Genomic DNA, 17,939 nt, shown 5'->3' with positions numbered 1-17,939 from the left:
TTCTGCCTGAGCCTGAGTGTCCTTCACCTGAGTTATAAGGCGGCACATTAGAATCACCTGGAGACCCTCAACAATCTCCACACCTGGCTGCTCCCCAGACCAAGGAGATGGCAACCTCTGCAGGATCCAGCCTTTAGAAGCCTCCCAAGTGATTTCAGCATGTGGCAAGGTTGAGAACCCAAGATTTGGAGTCAGAAAATCTAATTTTAATCCTCAAGTCTGCCGCTTACTTGGTAGGTGGGCTTGGCCCAGTGACTTGATGATAATAAAAGATGAATAGCCCCCACTGAGCGCTGGGTGTAGGTCCCCTGCTGTTGCTGTCACAGCTGTTCCCATTTTACAGGCAGCAGAGGCACAGAGAAATCAAGCAGCTTGCCTGAGGTCATACAGCAGGAAAATGCTGAGACCTGGTTTGAAGGCAGGCAGCCAGCTCACCGGGAAGAGTTAGCCCTGGCGTGCTGGTCTCATTGGTCCTAGTGAGATATTTCCAGACATCACACCTTATTCTGAGAACGTCTGGGGACCTTTCAGGGTCCTTTTTCTCGGGACAAAAGACCATCGACCCCAGGAGACAGAGGGTGACAAAGAGAGAAAGCGGGCTTCAGGAAAATGCAAAGCTAAGCACAACTAAGAGGACAGAGGCATGGCGACCACCTTGTTACACCCCGTTCCCCATCACCAACTCAGCGTCAGACTAGGGATGTGGATGCTTTCCTGGCCAGGCTCTCCTCTCCAGCAGCGTTCATCTCTGGACGAGGCAGCAGCACATCATGGCAATTTAACTTCCCCTTCTGGCAAAAAAGAAAAAAAAAAGAAGATAGCTGTTATTTAAGGGAACCCTGTGCCAAGGTCAAGTCATACCTCTCTTTCCTCACATGTGTCCAAGTCCCCCGTGAAATTACACTGTTGTCCTTCTACAAACACGGAGAGGCAAGTCTTTCCTGGTTCCTCCGGTCTCTGTTTGTTCTAGTTGATGACAAATATTGAGCTAATATGCAGTTTAAGCTTTGGGACCAGGCACATCCTGTGCTGTTCAGAGACGGGCCAGGGGCCACGGTGGGGTGGGCTGTCACTGGCTTCTCCCTGTTTCCTCTCCCAGTGGCATGACCTGCTGTGGACCCTGGTGGCCTCCTCATGGTTGCCAATCACCGTATTTCCTGGTATATAAAGCCCTACCAGTGGAGGTTCCCAGCTGGGGGCAATTTTGCCTCCCCTCCCCAGGGGACATCTGGCAATGTCTGGAGACATTTTGGGTTGTCACACTCGAGGGGTGCAGTTGGCATCTAGTGGGTGGAGGCCAGGATGCTGCTAAACATCCTACAGTGCACAGGACAGGCCCCCACAGCTGCAAACTATCGATTGTGGTAGCGTCGAGAAACCCTGACAGATAATATGAAGCTCTTTCATGGAAAAATTTTGAGAAAAAACGTTCACAAGTACTTTTCATAATACAATTATTCAAAATGGCTTCAAAGTGGTTTTGCACTTAAAATATATTCCTCTTCTCATGCAAGAATAGTAAATTCTACACTGACATCCAGCTGCAAACTGTAAATCCCTCTCAATGTTGTAATATTCTACTAGCTGAAAACAAGAGTACAAATTTTAAAACTGAGCTGAAAATTAATAAATTGAGCTCAATGAAAATAGCTACATAGCCATGTCTGGTAGTAATAGATTAAACTGTAAAGCAGTGAGGAATAACTCAAATTAGCTCTTATCAGCTGTCTTGTATTTGGCTGAATTGTATGTGAAAGAAAAAAATCTTTGCTACGGTGCTTTATTGCTCTGTTGTGTTGCCACACACCTCCACTAGGAGGTGGTTGTATTACCTTCTATTTCACTCCCTGGCCACTTGGCCTTTCGATGCCCGTAAAGCAAATGCATTGGAAGCAGGATAATTTTTGGACACGTATGTTTTGGAGGGAGGAGTAGAGATTCATATTCATGTCCATACATAATATACTTCTTGTTCCAGTGTTTACCTCCAAATGTAAAATGAAAACCCATCTGTACATAGGTCTGGTCCCTTAAAATGATGGTTTGCAAACTTTTGTGATCATCAGAATAAACTGAAAGGCTTATAAAATTCAGATTCTGGGTCATGCCCTTAGAGATTTAACAGGTTTAAAATCTGCACTTTCACAAGTATTCCATCTGTGCCCTAAATGTTTCAAATGTTTCACACACACATGTACACACACATACACTATTCTCTATTGCATGGCCCTAATTGGAAGCCTGCAGTAATAGATTACATTAATGGCCCTAATCTGCTCCCACCCTCACCTCCCCATCCCCTTCCTTGTGTTCCTCTCACTGAAGGAGGGAGTTGATTTCCCCTCCTGTGAACCTGGGTAAGATTTGTAAACTGCTTGGCCAGTAGAAGGCAGAGAAGTAATGGTATCTTAATTGCAAGCCTAGCCCTTAAGAGGCCTTATGTTTCCACTTGCTCTCCTGTGTCTCTGCCATCACATGAGACTATACCCGAGTCAGTCTGATACAGGACAGGAGACATATGAACAAGGTTGAGTTGCTTCAGCCAAGGGCATTATCAGCCAACACCCAGACCTGTGAGCACATCCAGCCAAGGTCAGCAGGGCTGCCCATCCAAACTCCAGCTGATCCCAAACACGTGAACAATGAACACTGATTGTTGTATGCCACCATGCATTGTGGCTATTTGTTACCCAGCAGTAGCTAACTCACCAGCTGCTGTCTTGCAAGCATCCACTGTCAATCAAAGGAGGTGACTTTTGGGGATCCGAGAGACCAAAGGGAAAGGCTTTGCCTCCTTGCTCTACTTAACTGTTCTTCCCATCACTTTCCCATCAATAAACTGGGCACACCAGTGTCTGCCCTATTTGGTGAGTGGTCATGAGAATCAAATTAAATGATACAATTCACATGAAGGTGCTTTGTAAACTGGAATTTTGGGTATCTCTGGAAGCACGATGTTCCCTACATGGTGCCAGATCCTGTATATGCATTACCTTATTTAATCCTTACAGCCATGTATCCTTACTGGCCCTTCTGCCCAGTCCTTGCTGCTCTCAGCCGTCCTGATACAGGTCTTAGCTTAAATGTCGTTTCATCAATGAGTCCGTCCCACATGGCTTATGTTGCTCTCTTTACATGACAGTATTTCCTTCACAGATTATATCCCAACTTGTAATTTTATTTATCTTTTTTCTCGCCTATTGTCTGCTCCTCTCCCCCACTATAATGTAAGCTCCGTGAGCGCATGGGACTCTTCTGTCTGGTGCCTAGCCCAATGTGTGGCACATAGTAGGTGCTCAACAAACATTGGGTGGAGGGGAGACCAATGGAGTAAGCATTACCCTGGTTTTGCAGACTAGAACACGAGGTTTAAAGAGTCTAAGTAGCTTACTCAAGCCTCTTGGCTCCTAATTGCAGAGCTGGATTGGAACTATGGTTTACGCTGCCTCCCAGGGAGGGTTTGGTCGGTAGCAGAAGTCCTGGGTCACGGCCTTGGGTAGGGGCAAGAAAAGCATCCATCAGAACAGAAAAAGGCAAATGAAAGCTCCTGCCCCCTGGGCAATGAGTCAGAAACCTCAGCTGCTTCTTTTTTTTTTTTTTTTTTTTTTTTTGCGGTACGCGGGCCTCTCACTGTTGCGGCCTCTCCCGTTGCAGAGCACAGGCTCCGGACGCGCAGGCTCAGCGGCCATGGCTCACGGGCCCAGCCGCTCCGCGGCATGTGGGATCTTCCCGGCAGGCGGACTCTCAACCACTGCGCCACCAGGGAAGCCCAATCATATCTCATTTTTAAACTGGGTCACTAATGACAACGGATGCTAATCTCCAACTTACTCCAGAAATCTGAAATTTCAAAAAATCATAAATTTAGGTTTTCTTCTGAATAAATGTATTTATATAAAAAGAGTTGATTTAAGGAAAAATGTTCAGTGAATAATAGTGTAGTATGTACGTACATATGAGCAAAGAGCATGTGCATGGGATATGGATCAATAACGTTTGGGAAGCACTAGCTTGGCTGTGTAGGGAACTGGGCTTCTGATGGGATTTAGCAAGCATTGGCCTTTCTGTTTGCCCAGTATCTGAGTTTCCTTCCTTCGTTTGGGGCATTCCCTGAGTCTCGGTGGGCTGCAGAACTTACCTCCCACTGTAGAAACTGAAGATGCTTGCTAATCATTTCCCGGCCTCCTTTGCAGTAAAGCCATGGTCACGTGACCAGCCTTCACCAATCAGATGCACCATGCCCGGCTCCAAATCTAAAGAAGTAGGGGTAGCACAGATGCTTTCCATAAGATCAAGTTCTTGGTGCAAGAACTTGGTGTCATGTTGTGGTGACAGCAGTGGTTTCCTCATAAAACTGTGCTCTGTGGGGGGATGGCACCTGATTTCCTTTTAATGAATTCCTTTTCTTTTCAAATTGACCAGTCGCTGTTGCTTGCAACTAAGAACGCTGATTTATACAGAATGTGGGTGCTACAAGCAACAGACAGGTGGCAGAGCAGAGGGCAGCTGTGACCCGCTTCCCATGCTGGGAAGCAGTGGCCCTGACATTGCTATTGCAAAACATTTGGTTTACACCAAGGTTTGGCAAACTTTCTATAAAGGGCCAGCTAGTAAATGTTTCACGCTTAGGTCATATGGTCTCTTCTGCTGCTACTCAGCTCTGCCTTTGAAAGCAGCCTTGAACGATATGTAAATCAGTGGTTGTGGCTGTGTGCCAATAAAACTTTGTTTACAAAATCAGGTGGTGGGCTGGATTTGGCCCTTGGTCCATGGTTTAACCCCGGTTTAAACTGTCACCTGTTTTACACCAACCATGTACCCATGGATGTTGTAAGCATCAGAAAAACTTGTAGAAACACATCAGGATGTTGCCATGTTCAGCTTCTTAGAGCCTTGAGTAAGTTCCTACAAGAAAAAGTCAATCTTGGGTCAAAGATGGTCCATTTAACAACAAAAATGGAAGAAAACATGGCTTTATTGAGACTCTTTCTGCCTGAAGCCTGCAATCTAAATTGGTGGAGAATCCAATGATTTGGAGATTTGCAGGGATAAGCAAGTCAAATTCTGAAGCAGGGGCTGGTAAACTTTATTTGTAAAGGGCCAGGCAGTAAATATTTTAACTGTTACAGGCCACATAAGGTCTTTGTTGCATATTCTTCTTTGCATTTTTAAAAATAACTCTTAAAGAATGAAAAAGCATTCTTGGCTTGAGGGCCATAAAAAAGGCAGGGCTTTGGCTAGCAAGCCAGGAGTTTGCTAAGCCCTGCTCTAGACTAAGGATCCATGGTGTGGAGGCAAAAAGCTTAGCAAAGACATATGGGATGACAGGAAAAGATATACCAAATCCTCAAGCATTCTTCACCAAAGGACCAGCCTGGGGACATAGCTTGGATCGAGGGCTTGAAGAGACAGAGTCATAAGAGAGAACAGACTTGTGGTTACCAAGGGAGAGGGGTGGGTGGGGGAGGGGTGGACTGGGAGTTTGGGATTAGCAGATGCAAATAGTATATGTAGGATGGATAAACAACAAGGTCCTACCATGTAGCACATGGAGCTATATGCAATACTCTGTGAGAAATCATAATGGAAAAGAATATGAAAAGGAATGTATATCTATGTATAACTAAATCATTTGCTGTACAGCAGGAATTAACACAACATTGTAAATCAACTATACTTCAATAAAATAAATTAAAAAAAAAAAAAGACTGGGAGGCAGGAATTCTCAGGCTCAAAGATGAGGTCCACCTCATTCATATAAGACTGTAAAGCAAAACCACCCTAATACACTGCTACTGGATTCCTGACTGTCAAAATTCGTGTGATAATAAATGTTTGTTGTTTTAACCAAAAAAAAGTCCAGATAAGAGCTCTGGCTGGCTTGGCCTTCCATGGCTAAAGGAACCGAGAACCTCCTGTGACTAGCCAACCCTGAGGTACTTCTGAGACCCTAGGCTTCATGCCCACAGGAAGGAGGGAAGGGCCTCCTCCCCAGCGCCCATCTTAGATACAACCCTGGAGGACTGCGGACTAGAGAGATCGTCCCTCTGAGCGGAACCAAGGGCCCTGCATTGACCAACCCCTGATCTTACTCCCGACCAGGGAAGGGAGTTCTTGGTGTTGGTACCCAGCACAAAATGTGGGCCACTGGGCATTGATGCTCATTCTGCTTATCCGTTTTCCGAAGGGGAACATTTATGGTAGGAATCCTGTTCCTTTTCCTCCATTCTATACTGGGTGCCTTTGGGAGTATATAACAACTTTTACTCATAGGTTGCTGGGCCATGAGGAGACACACTGGGCCTGATGAGAGGATATTAACACATCACCAAGCGACCCTGGAGTGGTTGTGACTTCAGGGTGTGTACCTCCCAGGAAGGGGTTGGTTCATTTCATGAATGTATAAGAATTTTTAAACTTCTTATAAAGTTGTGCATGGATCTAGACAGCAAAGGGACAGACTTGAGCAGATCATTTGGTTGCCCAGCTCACAGTCAATCCCCTCTTTTCTTTCCTAATAGTGTGGTTCATAAGTCTATCCCTCACTGAAGGAACCTGACCCCCAGCTCGGAGGTCAATGCTAAGCATGGTAATTTAATTACCTCTGCCAGTGATTGGGTTAAGCGTGAAACCTGGAATCCTCAAGCCAATGACACCAGGGAGAGTTTGCTAAAGGGCTTCTGGGAAATCTCTTCTTGTTCCTAAAAAAACAACTAGAAAAAAGACAGTTCCTTCTTACCTGATTAAACCAGGGGATGGATGGCAACATTTTCTACTAGCCAGAGAGTACCGAAGGCTTTGCAGACCATGTGAATTGGGTGGTAACTCCGCCACTATAGCGTGAAGGCATCCATACACAGTATCTAAACAAACAGGCGTGCCTGTGTTCCAACAAAACCTTCTTTATGGACACTGACATTTTCAATTGCATATAATTTTCATGTGTCACCAACTACTATTTTTCTTGTCACTTTTTTGGGGGGGAAATTGGGACTAAAATAGGCTAGATCAGAGCAGGGACTAAGTTTATCACGAAGTACCTGACACCTAGCCCAGTGGTCATGCCATAATTTGTACACAAATATTTGGAGAATAAATATTTACAAAATCCTTGTGATGAATTGACCCCTTTATCATTATAAATCTTTATGTACCCAACATCAGAGCACCTGTATAAAGCCAATATTAACAGATGTGAAGGGAGAAATTAGACAGCAATACAGTAATAGTAGGGGACTTCCATAGCCCACTTTCAACAATGGATAGATCATCTAGACAGAAAATCAATATGGAAACATTGGATTTGAGCTACACTTTAGAGCAAATGGACCTGATAGAACATTCCATCCCACAGCAGTGGAATACACTTTCTTCTCGAGTGTACATGGAACATTCTCCTGGATAAACCATATGTTACGCCACAAACATTTGGTGAATGAATGATAGGTTAATTTCCTGACTGGAAGAAATATAAAATTGAGCGCTCTGGGGTGATCACTATCCAATTGCCACATGGAAAAAAAACAAAAAATCTAGAAACACGAAGAATATGGACAGCAACCCCTGTGTGGAGACAAGGAAATGTGTGAGTTCCCGAGACAGAGAGCTTTTGCTACTTTGGGCATTCCTTAGGTTAAAATGAAAGCTCTCTCTCTGGTTGAATTTTTCTTCCTTCCTCTCTTTTTTTTTTTCTGGAGAGTGCGCTATTACAAGAGTCTCATTTTCATCATCACCAAACTCTTTAAAGCCAAAGTCTTATTAGATACAAACTGGAGAACAGGACCGGCTACATAACTTGCGGAGACCATCACAAAATGCAAATGTGGGGCTGTTTGTCCAAATATCATTAAGAGTCTTAAGACAGGGCTAGCAGATCATTAACCAAGCATGGGGCCCTTCAAGGTGTTGGCTCCTGTGCCACTGCCAGTCATTCGTCCAGGAAGCTGGCCCATGAAAGCAGCAGAGGGAGTGGGAAATTGTCCTATGGCCAATTGTCAGATATCCCTGGCTCACTGTAAAAGCCACATGTTATGATCTTGATGAGAAATCAAATGACCCCTTGCCACTCCAGACAGCAGCTTCTTCCTCTAGATACTGGCACCGCTGGGAACATTAGAGTCTGTTGCTCCGGGCAATTTGGTTTTAAACTTTATTTTTCAATGTACAGTTTCAGATTATACAAAACATAGAAAATGGACTACTTTAAAGGCACATTAAGTAGAAAGTATCTAACTACCCTAAAATCACATTTGTCCCCCGACCAAGATTCAAACTTAACCTCTACGCCTTTCCCTAGCATCTCCCCATCACCACTGCCCCCCAATATACAAAACTATCCAACTTGCTGTATTGTAAGTAACCTTTGAACTATTAGCAAGTTTAGTAATTCCCACCCAGGCAGATTTTAAATGATGCTACAGCTTCTATTCAAGCTACCGTGTTTAGTGTGCTTACGTATGGGCTTGAGGGTCTAGGTTTCTTCATCACCAGTGAATATAGAGCATGCTATGACTTCAGCCTGATCAGGGATACGCACAGGCACACAATCCATAGCAGAGAGTGTGTGGCAGGGTGGGGGGATGTCTCCAATTTCCCTGTATTCGGGTATGAACAACATTCACGCAGAGCAACAAATCAAGCATTCTCCAAACTCATTTGAACAGAGACCCGAAGTAATTTTAATGCAAGTAACAAAAATGAGTTAGTCTGTCTCCATCCATAGCCCCTCAAATGAACGAATTACAGTACTTTATAAAAATGTCCTAAAATATGCAAACTATAGTTCCCTCCAATGCAGTTGTTACCAGTAATATATTTGGTCCTGATATTCGCTTCTTGGATGCCTTAGCTAATCGACTTTGTCGTTGTCTGTGAATAACTGATCATAAGCACCAAGTGAGGGCTGAACCTACTGACGGGTAAGAAGGCTGGGTATTTTCTCACTCATGCCATCCCCTTTCCCACCTCCCCAGGCCACGTCACACCACAGGGGGAAAGGCAGCACTCCTGTTTCGCAAAAAGCCCCGGCATCACAGATGGATGTGGGCACTGAATGCTAAACAGTAGTGGAGACCAGCCCGGAAACTCCATGGGTCATTTCAGATACCCACTCCTGAAGTTTTTGGGGGATGGAAATTCATGCACTGCTTGGGGATAAGGCTTTCCAGATTTCTGGTTCTAAGGGGTTTTGTTTGTTTCCATTGTGACTACCAGGGAATTATAGAAAAGCCGCCTGAGCAGAAAGCTTGGGGCACTTAGAACCACCTTCCTCCACGAGGTATACGTAGCATCCTGCCAACTCCAGGGGTGTGAGCCGCACTCCTACCCAAAACAGGAGTAATGACAGTTTTCCACTGAGGCAAGAAGTGACCATTTGTCCTGCCTCTGGCCCCATGTCCCCCTGTACTGTGCTGGTGGCCTCTCTGTGGGAGGGGCCCTGTCTCAGGCAAGATGTCTGGATTTGCTTGTCCCTGTGTTTTCAGAGCCTTGCACAGTGCTTGGAACACAGTAAGCATTTAATATTCTGTTGAAGCCGAATGAATGAATGAGTGAATGGGTAGATGGAGAGAACACCCAATCCTGCACTAAAGAGGTATCCACGGTGGCCATAAACGACTCAAACCAGGCATTTCTCCAGCTCCACTGGAATTGCACTGAGGGCAAACCATTGCCCCACGTAGCAGAAGGTCATTTACATGGTGCCAGTGCTGACATGCGCAGATGGGTCCCAGGCGCACCTCCCAGCAGCAGGCTTATGACACACAAGGGAAAAGACAATGAGGTGCAAAGAGCTTCTCCCGTAGGCACTTCCCGAGGTCCCCGCATTGCCACACACCTCACAGCACTGAGGACCAGCTCCCCAGAGCCCTACCCCTCAGTACACTCTCTGAATCCCTGGCAGCACTTACCCAGACCCCAGCAGGCAGCATCCCCTGAGAGACGCTGTACCCACTGAAGTTTGAGAACCATGGCGATCTGGGCCCCGCCAGGGAAGGAAGTGTTCTCCGGGTGTAACCACACAGCACCGCCCCATCAGTGCCACCTCGCTCGGGCTGAGGGGGGGTGATATTCAGGCTGATCTAAATCCTAAATGCTTTTAACAGGCAGGCATAGGGCAGGCTCCCTCCTGCCCACCCTCGGGCCTCTCTTCTGAATCCTTGGTTGTATTCTCTGCAGCCTTCACTGCTCTTTGTAATTCACTTTCCTAATTGGTTTTTAATCTGTCTCCTCTGCTAGACAATGAGCCCCACGAGGAGAGAGACTGTCTCGACATGGTTTCCCCTGTGCCTGGCATAAGCATCCCATCATTTATGCTGACGGATGAACGAAGGAATGGTGAATGGTCCTCTGAGGCTCCAGAAATGGGGGTTAGTAGAGGCCAGGCAGTCTTGAAGGCAGGCCAGGAAGAGAAGGAAAAGGCCTTCTGAATTCGGGTAGGGAGGAGGCTGCCCCCCATCCCAGGGTGTCTGGCTATCGGGATCAAGGCCTGGGACTGGAGTTTGGGTGGTCCAGATGTGAGCAGCTGTGCAAGAGACAGTGAAGAATGAATAGCTGATGGAGGCCAAGGTTTGGGCCTCCAGTGGCGTCTAGACCCACCTCCCTATCTCGACACGATGAGATCTTTAACATTTGTGAGGCAGCTCTGCTCACCTGGCCCTGGGACCGTGGTCCTCAATCTTAAGGCACCTGAGCATCACCAAGGAGCTTGTTAGAAATGCAGGTTCCCCGGCCCCATCCCTGAAGACTGATTCTGTAGGTCTAGGGAGGGACCCTGATAGCCTGCATTTTACTAGGGGTCACCTGCTGAGATTAGGGTGAGCCTAAATCTGAAATCCAGGTTAAAGCTCACCTTCCCTAAGGCAAGCAGGTGACTTTGTCAGCAAATCTGGGTGGCACTTTCTGGACCCAGCCCATTACAGGAGGGTCGGGGCTCTGGTCTGGATGTAGACAGAACACCAGGGGCTATACCTGTTTCTCATGTGGAACCTGGCTAAACATCTGAGGAGGTTTCCTCCCTTACCTGGACCCCCCTCACTCCACCTTCTACCACTAACACAGAGAGATTCAGGAAGAAGAGCTGAGGTGAGGGAGGCTCAGCGTAGCCCAAACCTAGGGGAAGATGTCCCCCGAGACCTGGCTTTCTTGGCCTCTTGTCACATCACATTACATCCCCATGGTTAAGAAAGATCCTGCTGAACACTTTTGGATTTGAGCATTGCTGGATTTTTGGCTTTGTTGTGTCGAGTCTTTCGGATGGGCAGGAGTTCTGAATTCCAGCCTTCACAGTCTATTCTCTGATCTCAAGAATGCAAAAATTCTTCTCTTCTTTTGGCTTTTAAAGGAAACAATGTGTTTGCTAGAAAAACCACAAAAAAAAATTGATTATATACAAAACGGTTATCTGAACGTGGATTCTGTACTGCAGCGAAAGCGACCCAGCTCCTGGGCTCTATTTGCGCTTCCTCAGTATCAGGTACATGAGGCCACTGATGAAGGTGAAGGCAAATGCCACCCAGGCCAGGATGAAGGAGTAGCCGTAGCTGCCGTCCGAGGTCAGGGCGTACAGTCTTGAGTTGTTCTTGTGAATGTCTTCGCGCCGGTCTGTATAAATGGAAGCTGCAATCATGACACACAGGCCTGTCGGAAGAAAGCCAGGGTCCAAATAAATCACAGACCACAGCATGCACCAGGGACCTGAGGGGACTATGGTCAGAGCTGAAGACAAACTTCAGTTTTTGTTATTAGTAGGTATTTATTTTAGTCTCTTGGAAAGATTACAACTAATATTTTGGAGCAGAATATTGCTGCCTACCCTGTAGCCATGTTGCTTCCCATTCTTGCTAGCTGAACTCAATGTTGTTTGGGCAGCCAGCTACCCAGCCCAAAGGGTCATAATTGGTCCAAGCCATCGGTCAGCCAGGCAGGAAGTAGTCTGCTTCGCAGGCCACGTACGGTCTCTGTTGCAGCTACTCAACTCTGCTGTCGCAGCATGAAAGCAGCTATGGATGATACATAAATGAGTAGGCGGGGCTGTGTTCCAATAACATTTTATTTGCAAAAACAGGCAGTGGGCCAGATTTGGCCCATGGGCCATAGTCTGCCAACCCCTCCTGGCAGTCCTGTTCCTGTTTACTTGCTATAGTTTATGGTTCCATGTGTCCCAGTTCTGGCCACAGAAAATCCTTCCGTGAAAAATATAATACCCTGAAAAGAGGGAGATGTGGGAGGAGAAAGCATTTTTTTTGTTGCTGTATTTTCCCTTGCTTACTGTTTTAGAAACTGCTAGGCCAGGATGAATGTCTGGAGCTGCAGCAGCCTTTTGGGGGTCATGAGGTCATCACTGACACTCTGAAGATGACAGCATGGAAGGATGGAAGGAGTGGGGCTTCTTGACGATGCTGCTGAGCTGCCAAACCAACTCTGACACCTTCCACCTTTAAGCGATTTGTTATATAAAAAAAAGTAAAGGTTTTTGTGGCCGAAGTCATTGCTAATTGGATTTTTCTCTTACTTGCAGCCAAAAGCATCCTCACTGAATCAGCAACACTCACAGATATTAGTGGTAGGATGAGGTTAAGTATCCAGATTTTCCGTGGGGGACCTATGCTTCTCTCCTCTGTACCAAGACAGCAACTCCTACTTACCCTAGAGATCCCAGCTCAGGCTTCGTGTCTTCAGGACGCCTTTCTTGACCCCCTAACTAAATCTGAAGTCTGAAGTATAAAACATCCCACCAGGGCACAGCTGCCAACCTCTCCTTTCCAAGCCCTCACCTGCCACACTCCTCCCAGCTTCTACTCATGACTGGCTGGGAAGAGAGTGTTTACTCCAGAAGTCCATCGTTTTACTTACATGACATGAGCTGGATGATGGAGGTTAAAACAAATCTCTCTCCCTGCTTGAGGCGGAAGAGCTGGAGCACGAAGATCAGAAAGGCAATGCAGCAGAGAATGGTGGACAGGATCATGGTGGCCTGGACCGCCTGCACCGTGGAGAATTCTGTGGGGAAGGGGCAAGAGCTCATGACTGAGGACCACAGACCACCCGGGCCCCTGGGGTGCACAGTGACAGCTCCAGAGCAGGGATGATGGGAAGCAAAAGGGCACCAGGCTTTCATCTGCACAGAATGAGCACAAGGGCAGCCAAGGAGTCTTCCTGACACCCCCTCCCTCCAGTGTCCCTTTGTGCAATTGACCAGATGATCTCCAACAACCTTATCTGGAAAATGGAGCAAGAACCACCCACTCTGCAGTCTTCCTGGTTTGGGTGTTGCCCCCGAGTGCCTGGCTCATGGTCAGGTTTTTTATTTAAAGTACAAATCCTCAGGTTCCAACCTGGCAGATTCTGGATCAAGAGGCTGGAATGGGATGGGTTGCGTCAGGATTGGGGGTCTGCACCGTATAAAGACCTCCAAAGGGATTCTTGGAGATACAGGGCTCACAGGGCTGAGGGACCTTCTGGAAGTGTTGTGTGGACACAAAATACCCTCTAAGAGGGTGAGCCTTGTGATTGTTATTTAGGAAAAGGGAAAGTGAGGGTTTTTTCAGATTAGACTTAGTGAGTGGGGCATGAGAGCTTGGGGCTCAGCACCGGGAATTTTCAGCGAATAAAGGAGCTGGTCTTGGGTGGAGGGCACTGCGTGTGGGAAGGACACAGGTGAGGCTATGAAGGGGTCAAGTGCAGGGACTGGAGCCACCTGTGTGGGTCTCAGTTTCCTCACCTGTAAAATGGGGATAGTAATAGCTCCCACCTCATCAGTGGGGGAACATGGAATGAACTCAACTATGTAAGGATTTCGGGCGGTGCTAGCAAAAAGGGAGACCTGTGTAAGGGCTGGATGTTATCACCAGGATGCAGCTAAGACAGGTGAGGGAACAGTGCCCAAAGCCGCAGAGGAAAACCTAAGGACAAATCCTCTTTTTTTTTTTTTTTTTTTCAATTTTACCTGAAACTGACTGGAGGGAAGCATGATTTGTAAGTACTTAATCCAACATTTACAGCAATGGATCCTGGTCCACTGGATCTCTCAGAGAGCATCTAGCCCCCTCCCCATTCCCTACGGTGAGAACAGAAACCAGAGCCCCACCCCCCCACCCCCACACATACACACCATATGATTTCATATGAAGCCCAAGAGCAGGAGAGAGAGAACCATGGTGACAGAAGTCAGAAACCCTGCTCCTTGGGGCAGGGGGTGGTGGGAAGTGAGTGGAAAAGGGCTCAAGGAAACTTTCTGAGGTGATGGGAATGTTCTCTATCTTGCTTTGGACAATAGTTACATGGGTATATGTATATAATTGTCAAAACTTTGAACTGAGCCCTTAAGAAGTGTGCATTTCCTTGTTTGTAAATTATAGCTCCATTAAAAATAAAAATCCTGCAGGCTACCCTGAGGTAAAATAAATCAGAATCTCTGGTGTTGGGATCAGACAAGAAGTGGGGCAGGGCATGTAAAGTCCCCCAGGGAATTCCAGCGTGGGGCCAAGGTTGTGACCCTCTGGCTTAGAGCAGAGCTTCCCAACTTTGCCCGATCCCGGGAATCACCTAGGGGCTTCTTAAAATAGATTCCTGGGCCTCTTCCTCTGAGATTATGATACAGTCGTTCTGGGATGGGCACCAGGAATCTGTATTTTTAGCAAGTACCCCAGGTGATGGGGCAAATATGGAAAACATGGCTGCTGCTGTAGACTGAATGTTTGTATCCCCCCCAAAATTCATATGTTGAAATCCTAACCCCCAATGGGATGGTATTAGGAGGTGGGGGCCTTTGGGAGGTGATTAGGTCATGAGGGTGGAGCCTTCATTAATGGGATGAGTGCCCTTATAAGAGACACAATAACTTGTCTTGCTCTCTGCTCTCTGCATGGTGAGGACACAACAAGAAGGTGGCTGTGTGCAAACCAGGAAGGGAGGCCTCACCAGACACTGGATCTGCTGGCACCTTGTGAGAAATAAGTATCTGCTGTTCAAGCCACCCCATCTATGGTATTGTCTTAGCAGCCCGAATGGACTAAGACAAAGGCTTTAAAGAAAAAGATGGATTCATTTTTTTTAGAGCGGAGTTTCTCAAAGCTGGGGGGTGGGTGCAGCATGTACCACTGTCGGCTGATGAGATGAACGTAGGTGGAACCCAACCAGGTCACCGAACAACCAAACCTCACCTAAAGAGAGGAATGTTCCCTTTGCTCGTGTTTAAATTCATCCAAGGACCCCCAAGGAGGAGGAGGAGCTCTACACCTGGTGCTTTCGCACTTTTGTAACACCTGCCAGTATCTGGGTGCTGGTGGTGGTTTTGGTTTTTAACCAGGAAAGAACCAGAAACAGATTCAAAGCCATCAAAAGGCAAGTGCATCTGTTCAGAATTTAATAACATCATTTGGTTTTCAATGTAGTTTTCTTTTTAATGTTTTCTTTCTTTTATGGTAAGTCATACCAGTGTATCACAATAGGCAGATAAAGTTCCCTTTAAAATAAATTTATGTAGGGAAAAAGTGAACTGTTTTAAAGCAGGTGTTGGCATGGTTTTTCTGTAAAGGCCAGACAGTAAATATTCTAGGCTTTGTGGCCATACAGTCCCTTGTTCATTGTCTTATTTTGGGGTTTTTTTGCTTGTTTTTTTTTTACAATGCTTTAAAAATATAAAAACCATTCTTAGCTCATTGGGCTGAATCTGGCTGGTAGTTTGCCAGCTAGTTATTTTAAAGGAAAATAAGGGAATTCCCTGGTGGTCCAGTGGTTAGGACTCCGCGCTTCCACTGCAGGGGGCCCAGGTTCGACCCCTGGTCAGGGAACTAAGATTCTGCAAGCTGCATGGCACAGCCAAAAATAATTTTTTTTCAATTTAAAAAAATAAAGAAAAATAAGCGGTAAGAAATGCACACAGGGGATGTTGTATGCAAACGACAGAAGCTTGGAAACATTGCCTCAGAGCACAGCCAGTGCTCCCAGCTGACCAGGCACCCTGGCAACGGTGGGGCTCCAACAGGGAAGAATTGCTGTTTCCAGGGTCAAGGGTTAGCACAGCAGAGAAACAGACCCAGAGGGGAGCTGGCGTGGATTGCATTATGTGTTTTAGAATGCAGGCTTCAGAGTTGGTCATGTCTAGACTGGAATCCTAACTCCATCATTTTACTCCTGACTTTGTGAACTTGGGTTTCTTCTCTGTGTCTCAGTTTCCCCATCTTAAAACAGGGCCAACAGTCCCTGCAGACAGGGACAGGAGATCACTTACGTAAAGGACTTAGCCCAATGCCTCCCAGTAAACCTTCAATAAATGATGCCTTCTATTGGTATTTTTGCTTTTATTATGAATGTTGACATTGTTATTGCTGGAATAGCGAGACTTTAGGACCCAGTGATCAAGGTCCTTTGCTCTCTAAATAGGATTCCAGGAAAAAAAAAACATAAAAACAGGATGCTCGTTAAATTTGAATATCAGGTAAACAAAAACAATTTTTTTAGTATAGTATGTCCCATGTAATATTTGGGACATACTTATACTAAATTATTCGTTGTTTATGTGAGATATAAAATTTAACTGGGCATCCAGTATTTTATCAGGCACTGGGAGCCAAAATGCCTCTTCTATCAGTTCTACAACGGAAAACCAACCCATTCACTCCACAGTGGAGAGGGGTTGGCATGTTTTTAGGTGCGATTTTCTGTATTTGCAAAGCCCTTTTGTCTACTGTGGCTCCTGTGCAGGGGCAGGCACTGCTGTCACCTGCATGTACAGCTGAGGCTATTGAGAGTCTGAGCACTCACGTGACCTGCCCAAGGTAAGGTCACACAGCTCTTAAAGGAGCCGACTCTCAGGTTTCTGCCCATTAGGCTGCTCAGATGCAGGGAAGTAACACAGATGTCTCTGAGCCTATTTAGAGGTGTGGGGAGAAGATTCTAGATGAGGGCGGAAGCTGAGAAGGGGTGAGGGAGGGAAGCTCTACTTGGCCAAGAAAGAGAGAAGAGAAGGGTGGGGCCCAGCATTCCTGGAGTTGGTGCCCTCTGGCCTCTGGCTTCCCCACCCCCCTCCTGTCCCCAGCTTATGCTGACCCCTGCTCAGCATGCCCTGAGCAGCAGCCAGGCCCCTCTCTGCACAGGCTGTGATGAAGGAGGGGTGAGGAGTCAGACAACAGGGAAGCCTTTCTCCCGAGGGATCTTTTGTCACTCAGTGCTTTCCCAGCAGCTTCACACCCACCTTGAATGGAGTCATCGATTTCTGTACAATTCGTGTTGTTGACGCATACTCTCCAGATATCTGCAAAAAACTCCTCTCCTACCCACCAGGCCTGTAACACGAAATGGAAACACAGGGAAAGGCTGTTCGTTCGTTATGAAAACACGGGCCCCTAATCAGGTAAGGCACAGGAGTAGATGAGAATTCGGGACCGGTGCTTCTCAACCTGCGGTGTGCACGCAGGTCACCTGGGGATCTGGTTAGAATGCGGATTCTGGCTCAAGGGGTCTGGGGCGGGCCCTGAGAGTCTGCATTTCTAACAGGCTCCCAGGTGATGCCCACTCCACCAGTCTGCTGAAAGGGAAGGTACAGGCCCTCCCAGGACGTGGGTGAGGAGGTGGGGCTCGGCTGGTGGTGATAAGAGCAGCCGGTGGTGAATTCCAACAGAACTGCAGGGGCGATGCCGGAGGGGAGGAGGGAAAGGATGAGATCTAGCGGGGAGAGCCTGTTACAGATGAAATAATCAGACAAAAGGCTCTCCTGCTTTCCATCCAAATGCTTGTGTTTCTCTCTGTGCTCCTGCTGCTCTTTGTCCCCAGATGGGCCTCCTTCTGCTTTCCGTCCACCCGAAGACTGGAATCTCCTGCCCCCACCCCCATCCAGGCAACAGTCGGTCGCGGAGCTCCCACTACGCGCCTAAGGATAGTGCCAAGCGCGATTCCTAACTCACCGCATGACTCACTGACTGGCAAAAATGCCCACCTGT

General features: G+C 46.9%; 1 protein-coding gene across 4 annotated transcripts in view; it reads right to left on the bottom strand.

The window, feature by feature from the left end:
• Nucleotides 1–8,113: 8,113 nt before the first annotated feature.
• Nucleotides 8,114–17,939, bottom strand: part of EMP2 (epithelial membrane protein 2) — a 40,058-nt gene continuing 30,232 nt past the window's right edge. For 3 of the 4 annotated variants that reach the window (XM_089896177.1, XM_089896176.1, XM_022552225.3), the window contains 3 exons: nt 17,195–17,285; nt 12,853–12,999; nt 8,114–11,637 (listed from right to left, as the gene is read on the bottom strand). In XM_089896177.1, coding sequence (XP_089752303.1) covers nt 11,450–11,637; nt 12,853–12,999; nt 17,195–17,285 — 426 coding nt within the window. In that variant the 3' untranslated portion in view covers nt 8,114–11,449. Of the gene's footprint in view, nt 11,638–12,268; nt 12,435–12,852; nt 13,000–17,194; nt 17,286–17,939 lie in introns of all 4 variants that reach the window. The other variant, XM_089896179.1, reaches the window with a different exon arrangement.

The sequence above is a fragment of the Delphinapterus leucas genome, chromosome 15, assembly GCF_059928025.1.
Source record: "Delphinapterus leucas isolate spDelLeu-1000000601 "Yukka" chromosome 15, BTC_Dleu_Yukka2, whole genome shotgun sequence".
Taxonomy (NCBI): domain Eukaryota; kingdom Metazoa; phylum Chordata; class Mammalia; order Artiodactyla; family Monodontidae; genus Delphinapterus; species Delphinapterus leucas.
This window is presented reverse-complemented; position numbering and strand designations above follow the sequence as displayed.